Source organism: Acanthaster planci, linkage group LG01 (assembly GCF_054643075.1).
Source record: "Acanthaster planci isolate LZ-2023a linkage group LG01, COTS_SCS, whole genome shotgun sequence".
NCBI classification, from domain to species: Eukaryota; Metazoa; Echinodermata; class Asteroidea; order Valvatida; family Acanthasteridae; genus Acanthaster; species Acanthaster planci.
Window position 1 is genome coordinate 1,675,272 of NC_141777.1, and position 26,381 is coordinate 1,701,652.

A 26,381-nucleotide genomic window follows, 5' to 3' on the forward strand; every position below is an offset into this window, starting at 1 on the left:
CATTTGACATCTAATCCTGTTAGCCATGCCTATGCTTAAAGATAACCACACTGTAACATGCTACGCTTCATCCAAAGCAACGTGTTGAAAACATTCCAAATACTACTACCACAGTCACATTTGTATCAGAGGTGACTCACGTAAGATTTCAATCATAGATTGGACTGCATTGATTACCTTCAACAATGATCTCAAACACACAGGTGTTATTATTTCCAGCAGCATCGTAAACAACGTATGTCACTTCATGAACCCCTAGGGATAGACTGCCACCTCGTTGCTGGGTGGAACTGTTCCTTGTCACGGCCACGTTATCTGTAGCAACAGGAAACATCCACTCCTGCATGGACGTGGCTTGTCCGGGATCTACCTCAATTGTCACGCTTGAACAGGTGCTGAACATTGGGGCCTCAGTGTCTGAAAAAAAATGGAATGTAGGATATGTTCACATTAATGATACGGTGAATATACCATCTCAAGATAGGGTCTGATCAACAGATATCAAAGGTTACGTGACTGCCAGGTTTCTCAAGCTTGATCACTTGGCAAAAGCGAGCATTTGGTTACCGTACATCATACCTTTGACAGTGACAATAAACGAGCAGTTGACAGTGTTTCCAGAGCTGTCGCTGACAGAGTAGATTACGGTAGTGTTGCCCACAGGGAACACGTCTCCTGGGTTGAGGTTACTTTCATTAATGGCAATGGCCACATTGTCAGAGAAAGTTGGTTCTTGCCAGTAGACAACAGAAGAAGGCAGGCTTGGATCAGTACCATTGACAAGGTCTGCTGGACAGTTTGACACGGTAGGGGCTTCGTTGTCTGAAAAGAAACCAATTTTACAGACAAGTTGACAGTTGATGGCAGTTACTTTGGCTGTCAAAGAAACGTCAAGAAAAGTCAAAGGTCAAGCAGTAAGCAATCATTCTGATGCCTATCACATTAAACACCCCCAATGTTTAATATTATCACATAGGGTGCTTAAACTTGTTATCGCCTATTCAAACCAAACGTATTAATATTAAATGTTTTTGTACAGCGCTTCTAGTTTAGATCAAAGTGCTTTCCATTGTTATTACCCCTGCTCACTGGGCCAATTAAACATTCCAACTACCATCTCAGCTTCCTGGGCAGTATACTGTTCGATGCTGCCATTTTGGCGCAAAGCGGCTAAATCAACCACAATAACCATCTCTACCCAATTACTCCTGGGCAATGATTTTAAAAGTGCTTTGGCCAAGGGCACACGGACCATGATCGAAGGCTGGATTTGAGCCCACCACCTGCAGCTTTACCCGCGGACTATGAATCTGATGCTGTTAACCACCAGGCCACAGGCACTCCACAAGATCATGGACACTCCAAATGTGTGCTTTGGGGAGTAAAATAGTTTTCATGTAACCTGTAATCACCTTTCTGTGAGCTGAGTATAAATGTTTCAAGCTTTTCACACACTTCTGGAGAAAAAGAACTGAAATATAGCAAACAAATTTGTCTTTCTGAGATTTTGTAGAAAGGGGGGGGCATGGCCCTGTTGGCCCCCTAGATCTGTCAGCTTGTGAGCCTTTGCCTCACAGATTCAATCCAACTTTAATTACCTTGAACAGTTACAATGAAAGAGCAGTTCCTGACATTCCCGGCAGCATCACTGGCAGTATAGGTTACGGTAGTGTTACCAAATGGGAAAACATCCCCTGGACTGTGAGAATTGCCACGGCTGACCACGCCCACGTTGTCAGAGAAGGACGGTTCCCGCCAGTAAACAAAAGCCGAACTCTGGTTGGCCATGGTACTATTGACCACATCAGCTGGGCAATTCATGACATTTGGGGCTTCGTTATCTGAGAAGACAGAGGAAATATTAAACAGAAACATTTCTCTGAATTCCAAGATTCAGCTCTGGTGGATCCAAAACTTGCCAAGAAACCCCGCTGCATGAATTAGCATAAACACGCTTCAGAAAGTGCAGTAAAAGGAAAATTCGAATATTGCAACTGACTATGTGCCTCTGAGACAGATTGATACAACTATGAAGTATACGACATTCTACTTTCACGTGACAATTTTTAACACCTCACCTTCTAAAGGAATAAGGACTGAAATTACTGACATCATTTGTTTCTGACGTAACAACATTAACAACATCTTCCACTGCACAGTAATTCCTCTAATATTTTAAACTGTCATTCTCATGTACATTTTATTCATGCACGAAGCAGAAGCTTAAACATCTCAAACAACACACCAGAAATTTCAGATCATCATGACAATGCTGGTCATGATGAAACTACGAAGTATAGTAAAGACATCTTCCTGCTCCACTTTGTGGCAGATAAGTCTACACAGCCCGATCCCCACCCTTCCATTGAATTAATTTGCTCGAGCGACGAACTAGCTAGCGGCTCACCTTCAACACTGACAATAAACGAGCAGTTGGCCACATTCCCAGCTTTGTCACTGACTGAGTAGGTAACCGTGATGTTACCAAGGGGAAAAACATCCCCTGGACGGTGGGAGCTTTCATTACTGACGATGCCAACATTGTCAGTGAATATAGGTTCTTGCCAGAAGACATTGGAAGAATTCTGATGAGCATCGGTGCTGTTGACAACATAAACAGGGCATAATAACTCTGGAGGTTCATCATCTGGGAAAAAAAAATTCACACAGCACTAATATTGTGGCTGAATAAAGAGAGAATTACCGTACGTGTCTTGAACAAGATGTTTTGACAAGCTCTTGATTTGAATGGAATATGAGCGTACATATGCAGCATACAATCTTTAAAAGTAGTCCATCATGAGTCCAGTCACAAGTCCCTTCACCATGCCAGTCATAAGTATAACAGGCCAAAAGAATATTTTTGTCACAGCTCATGTGAATAGCTTGTGAATTGGCTGTAGGGTGAATGGCTTACATGGACTTGTGATGGGAGAGGGACTTGCATGGACTTCTGATGAACTCAAATACAACACCGGTATTTATCACTTTGACCTGGAAACTTAGCAATCACTTTGAACCTTTGATGAAAGTAGCCCAACTGGACTTTAAATCGACAGATGAATATCTCAGTATAACAAGGCAACAGAATGCAGCTTGTGTGGAATAGTGGAATTTAATCACAGATAAATAACAAACTGGAAAAACCAAATCTTTTGAAAAAAATCGTTTTAACAGACACAAATCAGAATATAACATCACTTGGTGGTTGCAAACACGTAAATTTCAAGTGGAAAAGGGTTTGGCATTGATGTTATGAACCTTAATCTCGATACTGGCTCAAGTAAACAAATCATGTGTAAAAGAGAAACAAAACATTTACAATCGGCTCTTGGTCTAATATGAGCTTACATAGGACCTGACTCCAGTTTTATCCCTGCTTTTAGACAACTATCGAAGTACCAATGGGACATATGCAGACCTCACCTTCCACAGTGACACTAAATAAGCAGTTGTTGGTGTTACCAGCACTGTCACTGGCAATGTAGATTACTGTGGTGTTCCCCACAGGAAAGACATCGCCTGGGCTGTGGGAGCTATAGTTAGCAACCACCCCAACATTGTCTGTGATCGTTGGCTCTTGCCAGTAGACAACAGATGAATTCAGTCCAGCGTCGGTACTGTTGATGATATCAGCAGGACAGGCTTTAAAACTTGGAGGTTCATCATCTGCAGAGACCAATGCACAGACACAATAAACAGAATGAAAAAATGTAAGATTTACACGTACGTTTCTAGGAACACATGGAATATCCAAACCAAACCTAAAAATTACGGGGCAACAGTGTGAAGTCGAGCCTCGTTAATAAGAACACTGTTAATACAAGATTCTGTAAATAACTAGGAACTGTTGGGGTCCTAATCCTTTGTTTTGTTCACTGTTTTCATTCCTCATACTACAAGGTTCCTGTTAAAACAAAGTAATTTGCCAAGTTCAAAGGACCCTTTTATTAACGAGGTTTGACTGTACATACTTCCCATGTTTCTGCATGTCTCGAGGAATAGGTCATAATTTGCAGCTGAAATGTCCTAACGAACTAAGTTTTGAGAGTTTCTTCTATTTTAAACCCTGACATGCTGTGAACGCAACATGGTCATTACACAGTGATGATTTTGAATTACACGTTCAAAACGCCGTATCAATTTCTACCAGTGTAGAAGCGATTAACAGTACTACTCGACCATCAGCACAGAGTACAATCAACAAGTGCTTCTATTTGTAGCTAGTCATGTTTTATCGTCTTAAACTAATACACTCCTTCTGATCTTGTCGGTGCATAGGATGCCACCATAATTCAGAACCCTCCCTCTGTTTATGGACTCACTGATGCCGAGTCCATCAACCCTCAATTCGGTCAAACATTTAATTATTCGATTGTACCAAAACGGAAAATTGAACGGAAAAAGGTGGCATTTTGTTGGGAAAATACATGCAACTGCCTTTGCTCCAGTCATTTTTAGTGTATTTTAGAATGTAATTTTTCGACAAAACAACAAGTTTTGTTTTTATTAGTTCATTGGCTTTAGCCCTCAACATCCAATTTCAATATAAATGTTCCCAGTTATATTCAAGAAAAAATCAATTATTTAAATATTGCAATAATCAGCACAACCCTCAAATCAATCTCATTCACTTTATTCCCAATATCTTCATCTCACTGCAGCTGTTACAGCTGAAAATAAATTGGTTATAATTTATTGCCTTGGGGTTGCTTAGTACATGTACTCAAAGCTTTGAATTGAAACTGGTGCTAAATGCACAGTTGAGGTCAAAGATGGGGGCAAGGTTTGCAAAATTAGCAGCTGTGAGTCTGAGTTTCAAGATTTTGGTAAAGCTACAAAAGAACAAAAAATGGCGGCTCTCTTATTAAGGGCATCAAGGTTAACTTGTTATATTTAATGACATCGATTAATAGTCTTCTCAAAGTAACTTTTGACATGGAATTTAACATTTAGCTTCAAGTCAACTCACCAATGACAGTGACAACAAACGAGCAGTTGGCGGTGTTCTGTGCTTCATCACTGACTGAGATGGTCACAGTGACGTTCCCCAGGCCAAAAGTGTCACCCGAGTTGTGGCTGCTGACTATGTTATCAATACCAACATTGTCCCTGTAATCCAGTGTGGCCCATGTGACATTTTTGGTGGCTTTGCCAGGAGCTGTTCCAGTACGGATCACTTCGGTACAATTTACAAATGTTGGCACCTCATTGTCTGAAAAAAGCAAGATGAAACTGATCTTCAAGATCACTAAACTTGATTGCTATAATTGGCAAGAGGTTCTGACATGAATCAAGAATTTCATTAGCTCCATCTAGAATGGGTGTTGTTGGTACGTTTGTTCACATTGGGTCTGCTGTTAAAAAGCAAAACTTAAAAATCAACCTCCTGGACATGACCTTTTAGCTCTTAAGGCTTCCCCCCAGGTGCATCTCTTGAATTAACTGGGCCAAAGAATGGATGCTTCTGTTCAGTTATAGGAGTGTCATGAACAGCTGAAAGCATGGGAGACAAATTGAATGCTTGCAAATGATGGTATGACCAGGTATACGTGTGATGAAGTGTATATGAACTAAATATTGTGAAATGTTAGGCTTACCTTCAATAGTTACCAGGAATGAGCAGTGTGCTACATTACCAGATATGTCGGTGACATTGTATGTGACGGTGGTGTTTCCTACTCCAAAAGGGTCCCCTGGGCTATGTGTACTTGTGTTAAAAGACAATCCATCATTGTCCCTGAATGTAGGCTCTTGCCAGTACACTGTGGCGTTACTCAAGCCAGGGTCAGTTGAATTGATGATATCAGCTGGACAACGGGACACAGTGGGGGGTTCCACGTCTTTGAAAATTAAAAAAACCAAGATTTCCATTTTTTGTCAAGTTTTTTTTTATGACATTTATCCTCGAAAAGATATAAATTATGCACATTACAAGCCGTAACTACTGTCCAAACGTTAATGATTAAGCAAGCAAGTGGCTAAGGGCTTAGCTTCATCTGACTCAAATTAAGCTTTTGAAATGTTCTGCCACATGCTCTCAGAAAACCGCATGTACCATGCTTAACTTCAGTCAATGCAACCGTAAAATGAAAAACAGTGGTTTATTTGTACTTTGTTTTTAATCGTTATTACATCTCAAGAATGGTGGGGAGAGCTAGCAAATATCACCTATGTTTATTATCACCCCCACTTTTATCTACAGAAATGTACCAATATTGAGGCCTTGATGCCATAATCAAGCTAATTCGAGCTTAGGGTTTCGACTTTTGCACTGACCAATGATAGTAACGTAGAATTCACAAATTCCAGTATTTCCAGCAGGGTCGGTAGCTGTGTAAGTGATGGTATTATTCCTGATTGGAAGTGCAGCTGGACTTGTGTGGGAGGAGTCCACTGACATGACTGCCACATTGTCTGTCGCCTTAGGGGCCACCCAACTATAGTTGGCCGTGTTGCTGTTAGGGTCCGTGGTGATGGGGCTTACAGGGGACTGAGGGCAGACAGTGAATTTGGGATCTTCTTCATCTGGAAGACAAACATACCAAAACACAAAGATACGCAGTCGAATGTTGATCTGATGTATTTTTTTTCTGGGAGAGAGCAACAATTTTTTTTTGGGGGGGGGAGGAAATGTGACCTTTCTTTTTAGTAACCTCTGAGGACTATTTGGAAGGGTAATGATAAACGCTAGGAATGAATTATTAAAACTATTAAAACAACTTCTTTTCATCATCTATCCGAAAATGCCAGGGCGTTGCCTCTGTTATGCCCCCATCCTCCAATGAACATGATGCAAAATTACATACAATTAATGTGCCGTTAACACCCCTGGTATCTGTATAAAATCAGAGTACATGGACCCTTCTTGTCTGACACATACAGAAACTGTGAAGGTAGTTGAATTTTATACCACGATATTTGCAATGAACAAGCTTATTGAGGTTTGAGATGTTCGTCCATTTTTTCCATACATTTTAACATCCGTCGCATATACTAAATAACAATTGGGTCAAAATAGGGAACTTTTAGACACGTCGTCCCTCTTGAAAGTTATTCCATAAGAAATACCTCAAACTTGCAATTTGACTAGACACCGTATGCTGATTAGATGGTTGGGCAGAATTTTGTCTCAAAACCGAGCAGTCTATTATTGAATATTTTAAGTGATGATTAAATATCTAATTCTCAATCCATTTCAAATTTTGCAATGCGTAAAAGAACGTAAAATTGCGGGACTTTCCTCAGTAGGGAGAATAAGCATTTCATCCTTATTTTCAGAGATATTTGATTTTGTAAAAAAATAAAGCACGCGTTATCTGCAGCACAATGTACAACATCAACTTGTATTGACCTACCATGAACAACCACTGTGAAGACGCAGGGCACTGCACGATTTCCTGAAGAATCCGTTGCATTGTAGCGGATAGACGTCTCACCATAAGAAAAGTCGGTAGGAAGCATCAGTTGTGGATCAGAGACAGGGACAATTACCTCACCAGAATTATCCTCAACAATTGGTATGGCAAAGTTGACAAGAATTCTATCTTGTCCTTGTGCAAGTGTAAACACCAGTCTGTCCGGGCAAGTGAGAAACACAGGATCACCGATGTCTGCCAACCCCAAAAGACAAGGAGACAAACTGTAAGCCCTGACTTTCAATTCAAATTTGTTGTCATAATAACACTGAAAACTGAAGAACTAGAGAGGAAAAATTTAATGTCTGTTTGAATGGAAAGAAAAAGCTTTGTGGGGGGTAGTAGCTTTACACACATCCAATTGTCGCTGGTAAAAAGGTACATGTATATCTAAAGCTTAAAATATAGCCACAACATATCTTAAAATCAACGATTGAATTGTAAAAAAGGAAACCTTTACTCACCATTGACTGTCACATTGAAGATGCACACGGCAGAATTGTTTGAGGTATCAATGAATATATATTTGACTTCAGTAATTGTACCCGCAGTGAAGTTATCACCCGGGTTATGTGATGCTAATATTGTTATATTTTCGGCGGGATCACTGTTGTCAGTTGCATTTGGTGGAGTCCATGTCGAGCTGAATGTTGCCTCAGTTGTCTCATTCACTACATTTTGTGGGCAAAACTCAATAACAGGAGCCTCGGCATCTATGAAGTAGGAAAATAGCATATACATGTACTAGATCAAGGCTCAATTAGCATGGTGTGGCAAATAAGCTTGATAATGTGGGCTACTGAAGTCAAGTGAGCACTACATAATTAAAACAGCAATGTAACAATTTTCGGTAGACTTGCCATTATGACTTGGAGGCTTCGTTGCGGATATTGTTATTCCCAAGATCCTGAGCAAATTTTTCACCTTTTGTCAACAATATACCCACTGATGTTTCAGCACTTGTAAAAAGTGAAAAACGGTTGTGCGCATGTTCCACTTTTGCAGCCAGGTCAAACAAAATACATAATTCATTAGTAATGACCCAGTTAAGGAGGGCCTCAAAAATATATGATTTTTTTTTAAATATTTACATTTGGGGTGGTTACTTTTGCAGAAGATCAATCATAAGAGTTCTTCTGATGCAAGGGATTTCGAAACAGAAAAATATTGGTATGACAGGCGCGAAATTTGAGCTACATGATTAATTAAAGTAAGTTTTCATAAACTCAAGCACCAAGTCAAGTTAAAGATCAAGTTCCACTGTATGACCTTTTCAAATCATGTATCTTCATAATGACAAACCTCACACAGAGGAAAAAACACGTACTAGAATAATTTACGTTTTGTAGCCGAAGGGGGCGAACTCTGCTGTTTATTGGCCCATTTGGCCATACGCGATTCTAGACCGCAGCTCAAGGAATATACGCAATGACCTAAGTATACCCTCTATTAAAGTAACTGATAACTTCCGAAAGAAATTGTTTCAAACAGAACAGCATCAATCATAGAGTGCAATCATAGATTACAACACATAATACCAAGAAAAAATCTAAATTACCAAACATTTCAGAAATATTTTGTTTGATAACTGGGCTCCGTTTCTATTCCCCTCTGAAACTATGAAAAGATATCAGTTAAACTATATGTTGTAACTGCGCATATTATTTATCTAGAGAGTTATGTATTTATCCACAAATAGCCAATAAAGGCAATGTTTACAAGCATCTCGTTCACTTTAATCATGGTCAAGCCTACTGTTCTGATAGAGTGTATAATAAATAATTTTTTGTTTACTTCTGACTTCGTGGAATATACAATAGCTGTAGCGCAACAATCTGCAAGTGTCCACTGCTACAGCGTGTGGTCATGCCGTAGAATGTCCGATTTGTATTACACAGAGCGAAAACAAGTGTAGGTTTGTCAATACACACTCAACGGTGCATGAGCTAAAGGACCATTCTTCACCATGCATGACACTGGGATTTCCTCGGGAAAACTTATTTCCTATCAGTTTGAGGCTCATAAAAATCACCTTGAAACTGATCACAAAGTGTAAGAAATAAAAAAAATACCCCCTACCTTTTTGGAGGGCCGCTCACACAACAGGACAGGTCAATATGTTCGATTCGACCACCGTGTCCCTTCTCTTATTTTATGTATTTTTGAGTCAAAACCCTCGCCTTTTCTAAACATTTTAGTCATCCAGTCCATCAAAAGATGGCTTATACGCACAACCGTATAAGCTTTGGAAACAGCGGTGATACCGTACCGATTGTTGAGAAAATCTGTAACAGTTATTTTTATGTGCAACTAATTGGTACATGCCATGGAGTCAATTGATCAGTGTTTCATCTGTACAAATTTGATAAACAATAGTAGCAGAATCTTTGTCACGGTGAAGCTTGTAACCCGTGTCAATAAATTGCCATTTCTTGGGATTTTTTGGACAAATGTTTAAAGCTACGATTGTAATACCTCTGTTTTGAGAACTGAAGTTTCACTGGTACAAAAGGATTACATGATTGAGCATAGAAAAACAATATTACACTCACACTTGGATAGGACCAATTTATATCACACGGTAATATTGCAGACTAGTCCCTGCCAACAAACGCAGGGACCACTGACAATAATTCAAGAATGATTTTCAAAGTAGGGGAGCCTGTTAAATCATCAGGCATCAGCCATTAGAGGACCTGCCAAAAGTGGGAGGACGACCTCTGAGTTGAAAAAGTGGAAGTAAGGGAAGTGCTGACACCAACGTCTACTAACCAGACACTAGAATTTCTGCTGTTTTTACCAATATAAAATTGATTATAACTTGGAGGAATGAAATAGTAAAGTCTAGTGAGAGCAGCCAACTGGAACATGATACCATGCTGTCTGTAGGATACATTTCTGACAGCAGCTGCAGTCCACCTGAAGTCTGTTAGAATACTGCACAGACCGAGACACCCATCTTTTCTGTTAAATTTCAAACCTTCAGAAGACGACACTATTGTAAGGATTTTGGGGAGAGTAATTTGCTGTAACGACGGACATGATGTTTTCACACTTGAGAATGTATTTTTCTCACAGGGGTTTCAAGCTGATTCAAGCTGATTTCGCCAACCAACGGGAAAAATATGAAATTAAATAAATTAAGAAATACCAACCTATTATTGTGATTGAAAAGTTACAAATGCCCTGATTTCCTGCCATATCGGTAGCATTGCATGTCACTGTTGTTGGACCAAGGGCATATGTTCCATTGGATTCCACAACATTGCCTGAATTATCCTTGCATGTGATGTTGCTGGAATCAAACACGTCCACGTTATCAGTGGCTGATGGCAGTGGCGACCAAATGACCATGGCAGTTGACAGTCCCGCGTCGGTAGTCATGGAGGGGATGCTGCTAGGACAGGTGACATTGGGCGCTTCAGTATCTGCGAATACATACAAAAGTCAAACTATCTTTAATGTTGACAATCTGAGCAATCCTTTGATTACACCTATGAATCTCTTCAGAACTAAGAAAAGGGCGATGCTTCAAAAACTTCAGACGTAACACACGTTCATATAATTCCATTTAATTATATCAATAAATGCGGAACCACGGATTTGAGGCACAAATGCCTTTGTTGAAAGCAAAATGGCGGCATTCTTGTAGCTAGGTATTACCAATGTACAATACCAGGGATGATAATAAACGTTAATAACTTTCGCCAATTCGTACCTTCAGACATGCACTTTCGCATAAACCTACCTATTATTGTGATTGAAAAGTTACAAAAGCCCTGATTTCCTGCCATATCGGTAGCATTGCATGTCACTGTTGTTGGACCAAGACCTCTTGTGAGATATCACACAAGGGAGATGCTATTGCTGAGTTGTTCCTGCACCTCAGTGCCATTGGAATCTCTTCTGTTTTGATTTGTATAATTTCCAAGAATATAATATGTTGATTCATATTAGACCTTGAATGCTACTTTTTGTCTTCATTTCAATGAGTGTTTGTCCACGTGCATATATCAATAGACACATCCATTAAGCCTCCCCCATTGTTTTTTGACCAATCACAGCCTTGAGTTCTGTCCAACATGAGTGCACAAAAGTCAAACATGCTTCCACGAATGTATGATGAACACATCCGGAACATGTCTTGGGGCATTGGAGAAGAGCACATACTGAGTGCTCACATGCGTAATGGGCGGGGCTTATTGGAATGGTTTATCTCTGTGTAAGGTGACACGATATTCATATAAAAAGGAATGCACCAACTAACCTATCACTGTAATTGAAAAGTTACAAAAGCCCTGATTTCCTGCCATATCGGTAGCATTGCATGTCACTGTTGTTGGACCAAGTGCATAGGTTCCATTGGAATCCACAACATTGCCTACATCGTCTTCACATGTGATGTTGCTGAAATCAAACACGTCCACGTTATCAGTGGCTGATGGCAGTGGCGACCAAATGACCATGGCAGTTGACAGTCCCATGTCTGTACTCATGGAAGGGATGCTGCTTGGACAGGTGACGTTGGGCGCTTCAGTGTCTGCGAGTACATACCAAAGTCAAATGTGTCTTAAATATTAATCTGAGTAGTCCTTTGAATAGACCAGAGTCAGTCTAGAGTATTACAACATATGGGGACAGTGACCTTCCTTACTGATTACAAATTTTTATCCAACTTCAAATTTATATATCTCCAGTTGACAGCAAGGAATTTTAATGCTCATTGGTACAAATGTGTTTTAGAACGTCTAGCTCATGTGTGCGATCAATTTTTTAGGAGATTGTTTTTTATAATTGAAACTTTTTATTAGTGTTTTTGTTCCATATGTTGCAACGTTGAAAAAACACCCCTTACAGAAACCATACCATCCATTACAGCTTGCTAGAACAAGCCTTGAGATTGGTCAGATTGAGCGAGATTGTGACGTAATAGGCTGTCCAAATATGACGATACTCAAGACTGTAGGTGGATCCGTTCCAAATATCAATAGGTCGATGCTTGAACAGTTTCAGGAGCAACACATGTGAACATATTTATATTCAAATATAATCAATAAATGCGGCATCCCAAAGTAGACACATATACCTTTGTTAAAAGCGAAATAGCGACATGTTTGGGGGTATTACAAAAATATCAAAAATTCCAAACCGAGGTATAACATTTAGAATACAATTGATGTAAATATTAAAGGATAAATATGATCACATTTATAACTTTCACCAATTCATATCTTCAGACATACACCTACGCACCAACCTACCTATTATTGTGATTGAAAAATTACAAAAGCCCTGATTTCCTGCCATATCGGTAGCATTGCATGTCACTGTTGTTGAACCAAGTGCATATGTTCCATTGGATTCCACAACATTGCCTGCATCGTCTTTGCATGTGATGTTGCTGGAATCAAACACGTCCACGTTATCCGTAGCTGATGGCAGTGGCGACCAAGTGACCATGGCAGTTGACAGTCCCGTGTCGGTACTCATGGAGGGGATGCTGCTAGGACAGGTGACATTGGGCGCTTCAGTGTCTGCGAGTACATACCAAAGTCAAACTATCTTTAATGTTGACAATCTGAGCAATCCTTTGATTATATTTATGGATCTTTTCAGAATTAAGAAAAGGGTGGTGCTTCAAAAACTTCAAAATTAACACACACTCCTATTATTCCATTTAATTATATCAATATATGCGGAACACGGATTTCAGGCACAAATGCCTTTGTTGAAAGCAAAATGGCGACATTCTCGTAGCTAGCTATTACCAATCGTACAATACCAGGGATGATAATAAACGTTAATAGCTTTCACCAATTCGTACCTTCAGACTTGCACTTTTGCATAAACCTACCTATTATTGTGATTGAGAAGTTACAAATGCCCTGATTTCCTGCCATATCGGTAGCATTGCATGTCACTGTTGTTGGACCAAGGGCATATGTTCCATTGGATTCCACCACATTGCCTGAATTATCCTTGCATGTGATGTTGCTGGAATCAAACACGTCCACGTTATCAGTAGCTGATGGCAGCGACGACCAGAGGACGATGGCAGTTGACAGTCCCATGTCTGTACTCATGGAAGGGATGCTGCTAGGACAGGTGACGTTGGGCGCTTCAGTGTCTGCGAGTCATACAAAAGTCAAATATGTGTTAAATGTTCATCTGAGCTGTCCTTTGATTAAACCAGAGTCAGTCTAGAGTATTACAACATGTGGGCACAGTCACCTTCCTTAGTGATAGAACATTTTTCCCACTTTAATTTTATAGATCTCAATTTGCCAACAAGGAATTTTAAAGCTTATTGGAACAAATGCGTTTTAGAATGTGCAGTACATGTGTGTGGTCAGGTTTTTTGCAAATTGTTTTATCACTGAAATTTTTCATAAGTGTTTCGTTCCATTTGCTGCAACGTTTAAAAAAGCACCCCATACATGGAAACCATACAATCCATTACAGCTTGCTAGAACAAGCCTTGAGATTGGTCAGATTGAGCGAGATTGTGACGTAATAGGCTGTCCAAATATGATGATACTCAAGACTGTAGGTGGATCCGTTCCAAATATCAATAGGTCGATGCTTGAACGGTTTCAGAAGCAACATATGTGCATACATTTCTATCTAAATATATTAATAAATGCAGCATCCCAAAGTAGACACAAAAACCTTTGTTAAAAAAACAAAATTTCGACATCTTTGAGGGTATTACAAAAATATGCAATATTTCCAACCCAGGTATAACATTTAAAATACAAGTGAGGTAAACAATAAAGGATAAATATGATTACATCAGTAGCTTTCACCAATTCAAATCTTCAGACAAACACTAACGCACCAACCTACCTATTATTGTGATTGAAAAATTACAAAAGCCCTGATTTCCTGCCATATCGGTAGCATTGCATGTCACTGTTGTTGAACCAAGTGCATATGTTCCATTGGATTCCACAACATTGCCTGCATCGTCTTTGCATGTGATGTTGCTGGAATCAAACACGTCCACGTTATCAGTGGCTGATGGCAGTGGCGACCAAATGACCATGGCAGTTGACAGTCCCGCGTCGGTAGTCATGGAGGGGATGCTGCTAGGACAGGTGACGTTGGGCGCTTCAGTGTCTGCGAGTTCATACCAAAGTCAAATGTGTCTTAAATATTAATCTCAGTAGTCCTTTGAATAGACCAGAGTCAGTCTGGAGTATTACAACATATGGGGACAGTGACCTTCCTTACTGATTACAAATTTTTATCCAACTTCAAATTTATATATCTCCAGTTGACAGCAAGGAATTTTAATGCTCATTGGTACAAATGTGTTTTAGAACGTCTAGCTCATGTGTGCGATCAATTTTTTTTGGAGATTGTTTTTTATAATCGAAACTTTTTATTAGTGTTTTTGTTCCATATGCTGCAACGTTGAAAAAACACCCCTTACAGAAACCACACCATCCATTACAGCTTGCTAGAACAAGCCTTGAGATTGGTCAGATTGAGCGAGATTGTGACGTAATAGGCTGTCCAAATATGATGATACTCAAGACTGTAGGTGGATCCGTTCCAAATATCAATAGGTCGATGTTTGAACAGTTTCAGGAGCAACACATGTGAACATATTTATATTCAAATATAATCAATAAATGCGGCATCTCAAAGTAGACACATATACCTTTGTTAAAAGCGAAATAGCGACATGTTTGGGGGTATTACAAAAATATCAAAAATTCCAAACCGAGGTATAACATTTAGAATACAATTGATGTAAATATTAAAGGATAAATATGATCACATTAATAACTTTCACCAATTCATATCTTCAGACATACACTTACGCACCAACCTACCTATTATTGTGATTGAAAAATTACAAAAGCCCTGATTTCCTGCCATATCGGTAGCATTGCATGTCACTGTTGTTGAACCAAGTGCATATGTTCCATTGGATTCCACAACATTGCCTGCATCGTCTTTGCATGTGATGTTGCTGGAATCAAACACGTCCACGTTATCCGTCGCTGATGGCAGTGGCGACCAAGTGACCACGGCAGTTGACAGTCCCGTGTCGGTACTCATGGAGGGGATGCTGCTAGGACAGGTGACATTGGGCGCTTCAGTGTCTGCGAGTACATACCAAAGTCAAACTATCTTTAATGTTGACAATCTGAGCAATCCTTTGATTATATTTATGGATCTTTTCAGAATTAAGAAAAGGGTGGTGCTTCAAAAACTTCAAAATTAACACACATTCCTATTATTCCATTTCAATAAATGCGGAACCACGGATTTCAGGCACAAATGCCTTTGTTGAAAGCAAAATGGCGACATTCTCGTAGCTAGCTATTACCAATCGTACAATACCAGGGATGATAATAAACGTTAATAGCTTTCACCAATTCGTACCTTCAGACTTGCACTTTTGCATAAACCTACCTATTATTGTGATTGAGAAGTTACAAATGCCCTGATTTCCTGCCATATCGGTAGCATTGCATGTCACTGTTGTTGGACCAAGGGCATATGTTCCATTGGATTCCACAACATTGCCTGCATCGTCTTTACATGTGATGTTGCTGGAATCAAACACGTCCACGTTATCAGTAGCTGATGGCAGTGGCGACCAAATGACCATGGCAGTTGACAAACCCATGTCGGTACTCATGGAAGGGATGCTGCTTGGACAGGTGACGTTGGGCGCTTCAGTGTCTGCGAGTACATACCAAAGTCAAATGTGTCTTAAATATTAATCTGAGTAGTCCTTTGAATAGACCAGAGTCAGTCTGGAGTATTACAACATATGGGGACAGTGACCTTCCTTACTGATTACAAATTTTTATCCAACTTCAAATTTATATATCTCCAGTTGACAGCAAGGAATTTTAATGCTCATTGGTACAAATGTGTTTTAGAACGTCTAGCTCATGTGTGCGATCAATTTTTTTTGGAGATTGTTTTTTATAATCGAAACTTTTTATTAGTGTTTTTGTTCCATATGCTGCAACGTTGAAAAAACACCCCTTACAGAAACCACACCATCCATTACAGCTTGCTAGAACAAGCCTTGAGATTGGTCAGATTGAGCGAGATTGTGACGTAATAGGCTGTCCAAATATGATGATACTCAAGACTGTAGGTGGATCCGTTCCAAATATCAATAGGTCGATGCTTGAACAGTTTCAGGAGCAACACATGTGAACATATTTATATTCAAATATAATCAATAAATGCGGCATCCCAAAGTAGACACATATACCTTTGTTAAAAGCGAAATAGCGACATGTTTGGGGGTATTACAAAAATATCAAAAATTCCAAACCGAGGTATAACATTTAGAATACAATTGATGTAAATATTAAAGGATAAATATGATCACATTAATAACTTTCACCAATTCATATCTTCAGACATACACTTACGCACCAACCTACCTATTATTGTGATTGAAAAATTACAAAAGCCCTGATTTCCTGCCATATCGGTAGCATTGCATGTCACTGTTGTTGGACCAAGTGCATATGTTCCATTGGATTCCACAACATTGCCTGCATCGTCTTTGCATGTGATGTTGCTGGAATCAAACACGTCCACGTTATCCGTAGCTGATGGCAGTGGCGACCAAGTGACCATGGCAGTTGACAGTCCCGTGTCGGTACTCATGGAGGGGATGCTGCTAGGACAGGTGACATTGGGCGCTTCAGTGTCTGCGAGTACATACCAAAGTCAAACTATCTTTAATGTTGACAATCTGAGCAATCCTTTGATTATATTTATGGATCTTTTCAGAATTAAGAAAAGGGTGGTGCTTCAAAAACTTCAAAATTAACACACATTCCTATTATTCCATTTAATTATATCAATAAATGCGGAACCACGGATTTCAGGCACAAATGCCTTTGTTGAAAGCAAAATGGCGACATTCTCGTAGCTAGCTATTACCAATCGTACAATACCAGGGATGATAATAAACGTTAATAGCTTTCACCAATTCGTACCTTCAGACTTGCACTTTTGCATAAACCTACCTATTATTGTGATTGAGAAGTTACAAATGCCCTGATTTCCTGCCATATCGGTAGCATTGCATGTCACTGTTGTTGGACCAAGGGCATATGTTCCATTGGATTCCACAACATTGCCTGCATCGTCTTTACATGTGATGTTGCTGGAATCAAACACGTCCACGTTATCAGTAGCTGATGGCAGTGGCGACCAAATGACCATGGCAGTTGACAAACCCATGTCGGTACTCATGGAAGGGATGCTGCTTGGACAGGTGACGTTGGGCGCTTCAGTGTCTGCGAGTACATACCAAAGTCAAATGTGTCTTAAATATTAATCTCAGTAGTCCTTTGAATAGACCAGAGTCAGTCTGGAGTATTACAACATATGGGGACAGTGACCTTCCTTACTGATTACAAATTTTTATCCAACTTCAAATTTATATATCTCCAGTTGACAGCAAGGAATTTTAATGCTCATTGGTACAAATGTGTTTTAGAACGTCTAGCTCATGTGTGCGATCAATTTTTTTTGGAGATTGTTTTTTATAATCGAAACTTTTTATTAGTGTTTTTGTTCCATATGCTGCAACGTTGAAAAAACACCCCTTACAGAAACCACACCATCCATTACAGCTTGCTAGAACAAGCCTTGAGATTGGTCAGATTGAGCGAGATTGTGACGTAATAGGCTGTCCAAATATGATGATACTCAAGACTGTAGGTGGATCCGTTCCAAATATCAATAGGTCGATGCTTGAACAGTTTCAGGAGCAACACATGTGAACATATTTATATTCAAATATAATCAATAAATGCGGCATCCCAAAGTAGACACATATACCTTTGTTAAAAGCGAAATAGCGACATGTTTGGGGGTATTACAAAAATATCAAAAATTCCAAACCGAGGTATAACATTTAGAATACAATTGATGTAAATATTAAAGGATAAATATGATCACATTAATAACTTTCACCAATTCATATCTTCAGACATACACTTACGCACCAACCTACCTATTATTGTGATTGAAAAATTACAAAAGCCCTGATTTCCTGCCATATCGGTAGCATTGCATGTCACTGTTGTTGGACCAAGTGCATATGTTCCATTGGATTCCACAACATTGCCTGCATCGTCTTTGCATGTGATGTTGCTGGAATCAAACACGTCCACGTTATCCGTAGCTGATGGCAGTGGCGACCAAGTGACCATGGCAGTTGACAGTCCCGTGTCGGTACTCATGGAGGGGATGCTGCTAGGACAGGTGACATTGGGCGCTTCAGTGTCTGCGAGTACATACCACAGTCAAACTATCTTTAATGTTGACAATCTGAGCAATCCTTTGATTATATTTATGGATCTTTTCAGAATTAAGAAAAGGGTGGTGCTTCAAAAACTTCAAAATTAACACACATTCCTATTATTCCATTTAATTATATCAATATATGCGGAACCACGGATTTCAGGCACAAATGCCTTTGTTGAAAGCAAAATGGCGACATTCTCGTAGCTAGCTATTACCAATCGTACAATACCAGGGATGATAATAAACATTAATAGCTTTCACCAATTCGTACCTTCAGACTTGCACTTTTGCATAAACCTACCTATTATTGTGATTGAGAAGTTACAAATGCCCTGATTTCCTGCCATATCGGTAGCATTGCATGTCACTGTTGTTGGACCAAGGGCATATGTTCCATTGGATTCCACAACATTGCCTGCATCGTCTTTACATGTGATGTTGCTGGAATCAAACACGTCCACGTTATCAGTAGCTGATGGCAGTGGCGACCAAATGACCATGGCAGTTGACAAACCCATGTCGGTACTCATGGAAGGGATGCTGCTTGGACAGGTGACGTTGGGCGCTTCAGTGTCTGCGAGTACATACCAAAGTCAAATGTGTCTTAAATATTAATCTCAGTAGTCCTTTGAATAGACCAGAGTCAGTCTGGAGTATTACAACATATGGGGACAGTGACCTTCCTTACTGATTACAAATTTTTATCCAACTTCAAATTTATATATCTCCAGTTGACAGCAAGGAATTTTAATGCTCATTGGTACAAATGTGTTTTAGAACGTCTAGCTCATGTGTGCGATCAATTTTTTTTGGAGATTGTTTTTTATAATCGAAACTTTTTATTAGTGTTTTTGTTCCATATGCTGCAACGTTGAAAAAACACCCCTTACAGAAACCACACCATCCATTACAGCTTGCTAGAACAAGCCTTGAGATTGGTCAGATTGAGCGAGATTGTGACGTAATAGGCTGTCCAAATATGATGATACTCAAGACTGTAGGTGGATCCGTTCCAAATATCAATAGGTCGATGCTTGAACAGTTTCAGGAGCAACACATGTGAACATATTTATATTCAAATATAATCAATAAATGCGGCATCCCAAAGTAGACACATATACCTTTGTTAAAAGCGAAATAGCGACAAGTTTGGGGATATTACAAAAATATCAAAAATTCCAAACCGAGGTATAACATTTAGAATACAATTGATGTAAATATTAAAGGATAAATATGATCACATTAATAACTTTCACCAATTCATATCTTCAGACATACACTTACGCACCAACCTACCTATTATTGTGATTGAAAAATTACAAAAGCCCTGATTTCCTGCCATATCGGTAGCATTGCATGTCACTGTTGTTGGACCAAGTGCATATGTTCCATTGGATTCCACGACATTGCCTGCATCGTCTTTGCATGTGATGTTGCTGGAATCAAACACGTCCACGTTATCCGTAGCTGATGGCAGTGGCGACCAAGTGACCATGGCAGTTGACAGTCCCGTGTCGGTACTCATGGAGGGGATGCTGCTAGGACAGGTGACATTGGGCGCTTCAGTGTCTGCGAGTACATACCAAAGTCAAACTATCTTTAATGTTGACAATCTGAGCAATCCTTTGATTATATTTATGGATCTTTTCAGAATTAAGAAAAGGGTGGTGCTTCAAAAACTTCAAAATTAACACACATTCCTATTATTCCATTTCAATAAATGCGGAACCACGGATTTCAGGCACAAATGCCTTTGTTGAAAGCAAAATGGCGACATTCTCGTAGCTAGCTATTACCAATCGTACAATACCAGGGATGATAATAAACGTTAATAGCTTTCACCAATTCGTACCTTCAGACTTGCACTTTTGCATAAACCTACCTATTATTGTGATTGAGAAGTTACAAATGCCCTGATTTCCTGCCATATCGGTAGCATTGCATGTCACTGTTGTTGGACCAAGGGCATATGTTCCATTGGATTCCACCACATTGCCTGAATTATCCTTGCATGTGATGTTGCTGGAATCAAACACGTCCACGTTATCAGTAGCTGATGGCAGCGGCGACCAGAGGACGATGGCAGTTGACAGTCCCATGTCTGTACTCATGGAAGGGATGCTGCTAGGACAGGTGACGTTGGGCGCTTCAGTGTCTGCGAGTCATACAAAAGTCAAATATGTCTTAAATGTTCATCTGAGCTGTCCTTTGATTAAACCAGAGTCAGTCTAGAGTATTACAACATGTGGGCACAGTCACCTTCCTTAGTGATAGAACATTTTTCCCACTTTAATTTTATAGATCTCAATTTGCCAACAAGGAATTTTAAAGCTTATTGGAACAAATGCGTTTTAGAATGTGCAGTACATGTGTGTGGTCAGGTTTTTTGCAAATTGTTTTATCACTGAAATTTTTCATAAGTGTTTCGTTCCATTTGCTGCAACGTTTAAAAAAGCACCCCATACATGGAAACCAAACAATCCATTACAGCTTGCTAGAACAAGCCTTGAGATTGGTCAGATTGAGCGAGATTGTGACGTAATAGGCTGTCCAAATATGATGATACTCAAGACTGTAGGTGGATCCGTTCCAAATATCAATAGGTCGATGCTTCAACGGTTTCAGAAGCAACATATGTGCATACATTTCTATCTAAATATATTAATAAATGCAGCATCCCAAAGTAGACACAAAAACCTTTGTTAAAAAAACAAAATTTCGACATCTTTGAGGGTATTACAAAAATATGCAATATTTCCAACCCAGGTATAACATTTAAAATACAAGTGAGGTAAACAATAAAGGATAAATATGATTACATCAGTAGCTTTCACCAATTCAAATCTTCAGACAAACACTAACGCACCAACCTACCTATTATTGTGATTGAAAAATTACAAAAGCCCTGATTTCCTGCCATATCGGTAGCATTGCATGTCACTGTTGTTGGACCAAGTGCATATGTTCCATTGGATTCCACAACATTGCCTGCATCGTCTTTGCATGTGATGTTGCTGGAATCAAACACGTCCACGTTATCCGTAGCTGATGGCAGTGGCGACCAAGTGACCATGGCAGTTGACAGTCCCGTGTCGGTACTCATGGAGGGGATGCTGCTAGGACAGGTGACATTGGGCGCTTCAGTGTCTGCGAGTACATACCAAAGTCAAACTATCTTTAATGTTGACAATCTGAGCAATCCTTTGATTATATTTATGGATCTTTTCAGAATTAAGAAAAGGGGGGTGCTTCAAAAACTTCAAAATTAACACACATTCCTATTATTCCATTTAATTATATCAATATATGCGGAACCACGGATTTCAGGCACAAATGCCTTTGTTGAAAGCAAAATGGCGACATTCTCGTAGCTAGCTATTACCAATCGTACAATACCAGGGATGATAATAAACGTTAATAGCTTTCACCAATTCGTACCTTCAGACTTGCACTTTTGCATAAACCTACCTATTATTGTGATTGAGAAGTTACAAATGCCCTGATTTCCTGCCATATCGGTAGCATTGCATGTCACTGTTGTTGGACCAAGGGCATATGTTCCATTGGATTCCACAACATTGCCTGCATCGTCTTTACATGTGATGTTGCTGGAATCAAACACTTCCACGTTATCAGTAGCTGATGGCAGTGGCGACCAAATGACCATGGCAGTTGACAAACCCATGTCGGTACTCATGGAAGGGATGCTGCTTGGACAGGTGACGTTGGGCGCTTCAGTGTCTGCGAGTTCATACCAAAGTCAAATGTGTCTTAAATATTAATCTCAGTAGTCCTTTGAATAGACCAGAGTCAGTCTGGAGTATTACAACATATGGGGACAGTGACCTTCCTTACTGATTACAAATTTTTATCCAACTTCAAATTTATATATCTCCAGTTGACAGCAAGGAATTTTAATGCTCATTGGTACAAATGTGTTTTAGAACGTCTAGCTCATGTGTGCGATCAATTTTTTTTGGAGATTGTTTTTTATAATCGAAACTTTTTATTAGTGTTTTTGTTCCATATGCTGCAACGTTGAAAAAACACCCCTTACAGAAACCATACCATCCATTACAGCTTGCTAGAACAAGCCTTGAGATTGGTCAGATTGAGCGAGATTGTGACGTAATAGGCTGTCCAAATATGATGATACTCAAGACTGTAGGTGGATCCGTTCCAAATATCAATAGGTCGATGCTTGAACAGTTTCAGGAGCAACACATGTGAACATATTTATATTCAAATATAATCAATAAATGCGGCATCTCAAAGTAGACACATATACCTTTGTTAAAAGCGAAATAGCGACATGTTTGGGGGTATTACAAAAATATCAAAAATTCCAAACCGAGGTATAACATTTAGAATACAATTGATGTAAATATTAAAGGATAAATATGATCACATTAATAACTTTCACCAATTCATATCTTCAGACATACACTTACGCACCAACCTACCTATTATTGTGATTGAAAAATTACAAAAGCCCTGATTTCCTGCCATATCGGTAGCATTGCATGTCACTGTTGTTGAACCAAGTGCATATGTTCCATTGGATTCCACAACATTGCCTGCATCGTCTTTGCATGTGATGTTGCTGGAATCAAACACGTCCACGTTATCCGTAGCTGATGGCAGTGGCGACCAAGTGACCATGGCAGTTGACAGTCCCGTGTCGGTACTCATGGAGGGGATGCTGCTAGGACAGGTGACATTGGGCGCTTCAGTGTCTGCGAGTACATACCAAAGTCAAACTATCTTTAATGTTGACAATCTGAGCAATCCTTTGATTATATTTATGGATCTTTTCAGAATTAAGAAAAGGGTGGTGCTTCAAAAACTTCAAAATTAACACACATTCCTATTCCATTTAATTATATCAATAAATGCGGAACCACGGATTTCAGGCACAAATGCCTTTGTTGAAAGCAAAATGGCGACATTCTCGTAGCTAGCTATTACCAATCGTACAATACCAGGGATGATAATAAACGTTAATAGCTTTCACCAATTCGTACCTTCAGACTTGCACTTTTGCATAAACCTACCTATTATTGTGATTGAGAAGTTACAAATGCCCTGATTTCCTGCCATATCGGTAGCATTGCATGTCACTGTTGTTGGACCAAGGGCATATGTTCCATTGGATTCCACCACATTGCCTGAATTATCCTTGCATGTGATGTTGCTGGAATCAAACACGTCCACGTTATCAGTAGCTGATGGCAGCGACGACCAGAGGACGATGGCAGTTGACAGTCCCGCGTCGGTAGTCATGGAGGGGATGCTGCTAGGACAGGTGATATTTGGTGGTTCAGTGTCTGCAAAACAGTACACGGCTTGCTCAGCGTTTTTCAGACATCTCAATAAAAAGAGCTTTTTAATGTAAATGAAAAAACACCCCTTACAGAAACCATACCATCCATTACAGCTTGCTAGAACAAGCCTTGAGATTGGTCAGATTGAGCGAGATTGTGACGTAATAGGCTGTCCAAATATGATGATACTCAAGACTGTAGGTGGATCCGTTCCAAATATCAATAGGTCGATGCTTGAACAGTTTCAGGAGCAACACATGTGAACATATTTCTGTTCAAATATAATCAATAAATGCAGCATCCCAAAGTAGACACATATACCTTTGTAAAAGCGAAATAGTGACATGTTTGGGGTATTACAAAAATATCAAAAATTCCAAACCGAGGTATAACATTTAAAATACAATTGATGTAAATATTAAAGGATAAATATGATCACATTAATAACTTTCACCAATTCATATCTTCAGACATACACTTACGCACCAACCTACCTATTATTGTGATTGAAAAATTACAAAAGCCCTGATTTCCTGCCATATCGGTAGCATTGCATGTCACTGTTGTTGGACCGAGTGCATATGTTCCATTGGATTCCACAAGATTGCCACCATCGTCTTTGCATGTGATGTTGCTGGAATCAAACACGTCCATGTTATCAGTAGCTGATGGCAGTGGCGACCAAGTGACCACGGCAGTTGACAGTCCCACGTCTGTACTCATGGAAGGGACACTGTTTGGACAAGTCACTTCAGGCGCTTCAATGTCTACGAGTACATACAAAGTCAATACATATGTCAAATGTTGAATATCTCAGCACTTATTTGATTGAACCTATTGATCCCTTCAGAAATTCGAATAGGGCGATATTTCAATAATTTTAGGTGTACATGGGCGTGTATTTGTTTTTGAATAAAGCCATAAAAGTTGTCTCTATTCATTAAAAACACACTGCACAATTGTTACCAATGAATCGCTGATGTCTCTGAAGATATTACAAAAAAAAATGTGTGGTTTGAAACTGACTAAGATCATTTACAATAATATTAATGATAATAAACATGATCACGGTGATAACTTTCCCAGATTAATACCTAACATAGACATCCCAAAGTAACTCGAAACTACAAACCGTCAGCCAAAGTTTGCAAACTTTATTTTATAGGCCTACAAAAATACTGAATCCCTTTTGGTCATTTTTACTATTGTCGTAAGGTAGGGCCAACTTATAATCACCAAATGTTGTTTCTGTCGGATGCATCTTTCATGTTCATGTGAATGAGAGTGAAAGTGCTTCCAGTGCTGATTACCTGCTTATTCTGTGTACAGCGCTCTTATATGTATGTCAACTCTGATGAAAATTCACAAGTCACTGTCGTTGCAGGTGACATATCCGTCCTCAAAATGAGAAGATTTCAAGTTTACGTTTCTTCTACTGTTTATTGTTTCTTTGTATCAAAAAAGAAATTCCCTACCTATGAAAGTGATCTCTATGTCGTCGACGGCAGTGTCTGCACGGAATCCAGTTGTACCTGTGACTTCAAGTGCTATTCGAAATGTGGAAGGCGGGTCAGTCAAAGGTATCACAGCTTGTAGCCAAGTAGTACCGTCTGTTTGCTGACCACTGAGTGAAAAGACTGAATAACCTTCAGTCACGTTGCCACTCTCTGTTGTCACATACGCGGTAAGGTTGCCTGAATGACAAAAAAGTCTAAAATTATGTTTTTCGGCACTGACCTCACAAAATACAACTTTTATTTTGATGGACTGATAAAATGACTATCTGTACTTTGGAGCTTCACAAATTAAGACGATATAAGGGAGGTTTTGTAAAAACTTGTCAAGATGAAGCGTATTTCATTTCATTTTCCAAATGATCTGATGAATTCAAATACATCCACAGTCGAACACAGATAAGAAGAGCACTGTTAATATAAGGTCACATTTATAACAAAGACAATTTTAGGTCTAAAGCCTTTGTTTTCTCTTTATTTTCATTAGTGACAATACAAGGTAACTATTATAACAAAGAAATTTGTAAAATTCAAAGGCCCTTTTTGTAACAGTGTTCCACTGTACTTGTTTCTGCAGTATGGCAACTAAAAATGTTGGGATGAAGTCAAGACAACAAACAACTCCAATTAGGTAATCACCTATGTCTGTCCCATACATGTTGTACCAGAAACTGATGACGATCCTGCTTCCGTTGAAAGTGGATACCACGGGACTGATCACAATAGCGCTACCGCTACCACCATTACCCTCAAAGTATAAGTAAGTTCCATCTTCATCTGCTTGTAAACAAAAAGATGCTGATCAGTGGTTCTTTAATGTT

The 26,381-nt window shown here is 39.4% G+C and overlaps 1 protein-coding gene across 1 annotated transcript in view; it reads right to left on the reverse strand.

The window, feature by feature from the left end:
- The window catches only part of LOC110977639 (uncharacterized), a 66,741-nt gene that overhangs the window by 27,341 nt on the left and 13,019 nt on the right, over positions 1-26,381 (reverse strand). The window contains exons 10-39 of the mRNA XM_087133548.1: positions 26,200-26,337; positions 25,522-25,740; positions 24,541-24,813; positions 23,777-24,049; positions 23,186-23,458; positions 22,191-22,463; positions 21,597-21,869; positions 20,605-20,877; positions 20,019-20,291; positions 19,024-19,296; positions 18,430-18,702; positions 17,435-17,707; positions 16,841-17,113; positions 15,846-16,118; positions 15,260-15,532; positions 14,265-14,537; positions 13,273-13,545; positions 12,680-12,952; positions 11,686-11,958; positions 10,574-10,846; positions 7,883-8,131; positions 7,359-7,613; positions 6,280-6,528; positions 5,601-5,843; positions 4,973-5,215; positions 3,427-3,669; positions 2,408-2,647; positions 1,599-1,841; positions 580-822; positions 178-417 (exon numbers count right to left, since the gene is read on the reverse strand). Of these exons, the coding sequence (XP_086989674.1) occupies positions 178-417; positions 580-822; positions 1,599-1,841; positions 2,408-2,647; positions 3,427-3,669; positions 4,973-5,215; positions 5,601-5,843; positions 6,280-6,528; positions 7,359-7,613; positions 7,883-8,131; positions 10,574-10,846; positions 11,686-11,958; positions 12,680-12,952; positions 13,273-13,545; positions 14,265-14,537; positions 15,260-15,532; positions 15,846-16,118; positions 16,841-17,113; positions 17,435-17,707; positions 18,430-18,702; positions 19,024-19,296; positions 20,019-20,291; positions 20,605-20,877; positions 21,597-21,869; positions 22,191-22,463; positions 23,186-23,458; positions 23,777-24,049; positions 24,541-24,813; positions 25,522-25,740; positions 26,200-26,337 (7,719 nt within the window). The remainder of the gene's footprint in view (positions 1-177; positions 418-579; positions 823-1,598; positions 1,842-2,407; positions 2,648-3,426; positions 3,670-4,972; positions 5,216-5,600; positions 5,844-6,279; positions 6,529-7,358; positions 7,614-7,882; positions 8,132-10,573; positions 10,847-11,685; positions 11,959-12,679; positions 12,953-13,272; positions 13,546-14,264; positions 14,538-15,259; positions 15,533-15,845; positions 16,119-16,840; positions 17,114-17,434; positions 17,708-18,429; positions 18,703-19,023; positions 19,297-20,018; positions 20,292-20,604; positions 20,878-21,596; positions 21,870-22,190; positions 22,464-23,185; positions 23,459-23,776; positions 24,050-24,540; positions 24,814-25,521; positions 25,741-26,199; positions 26,338-26,381) is intronic.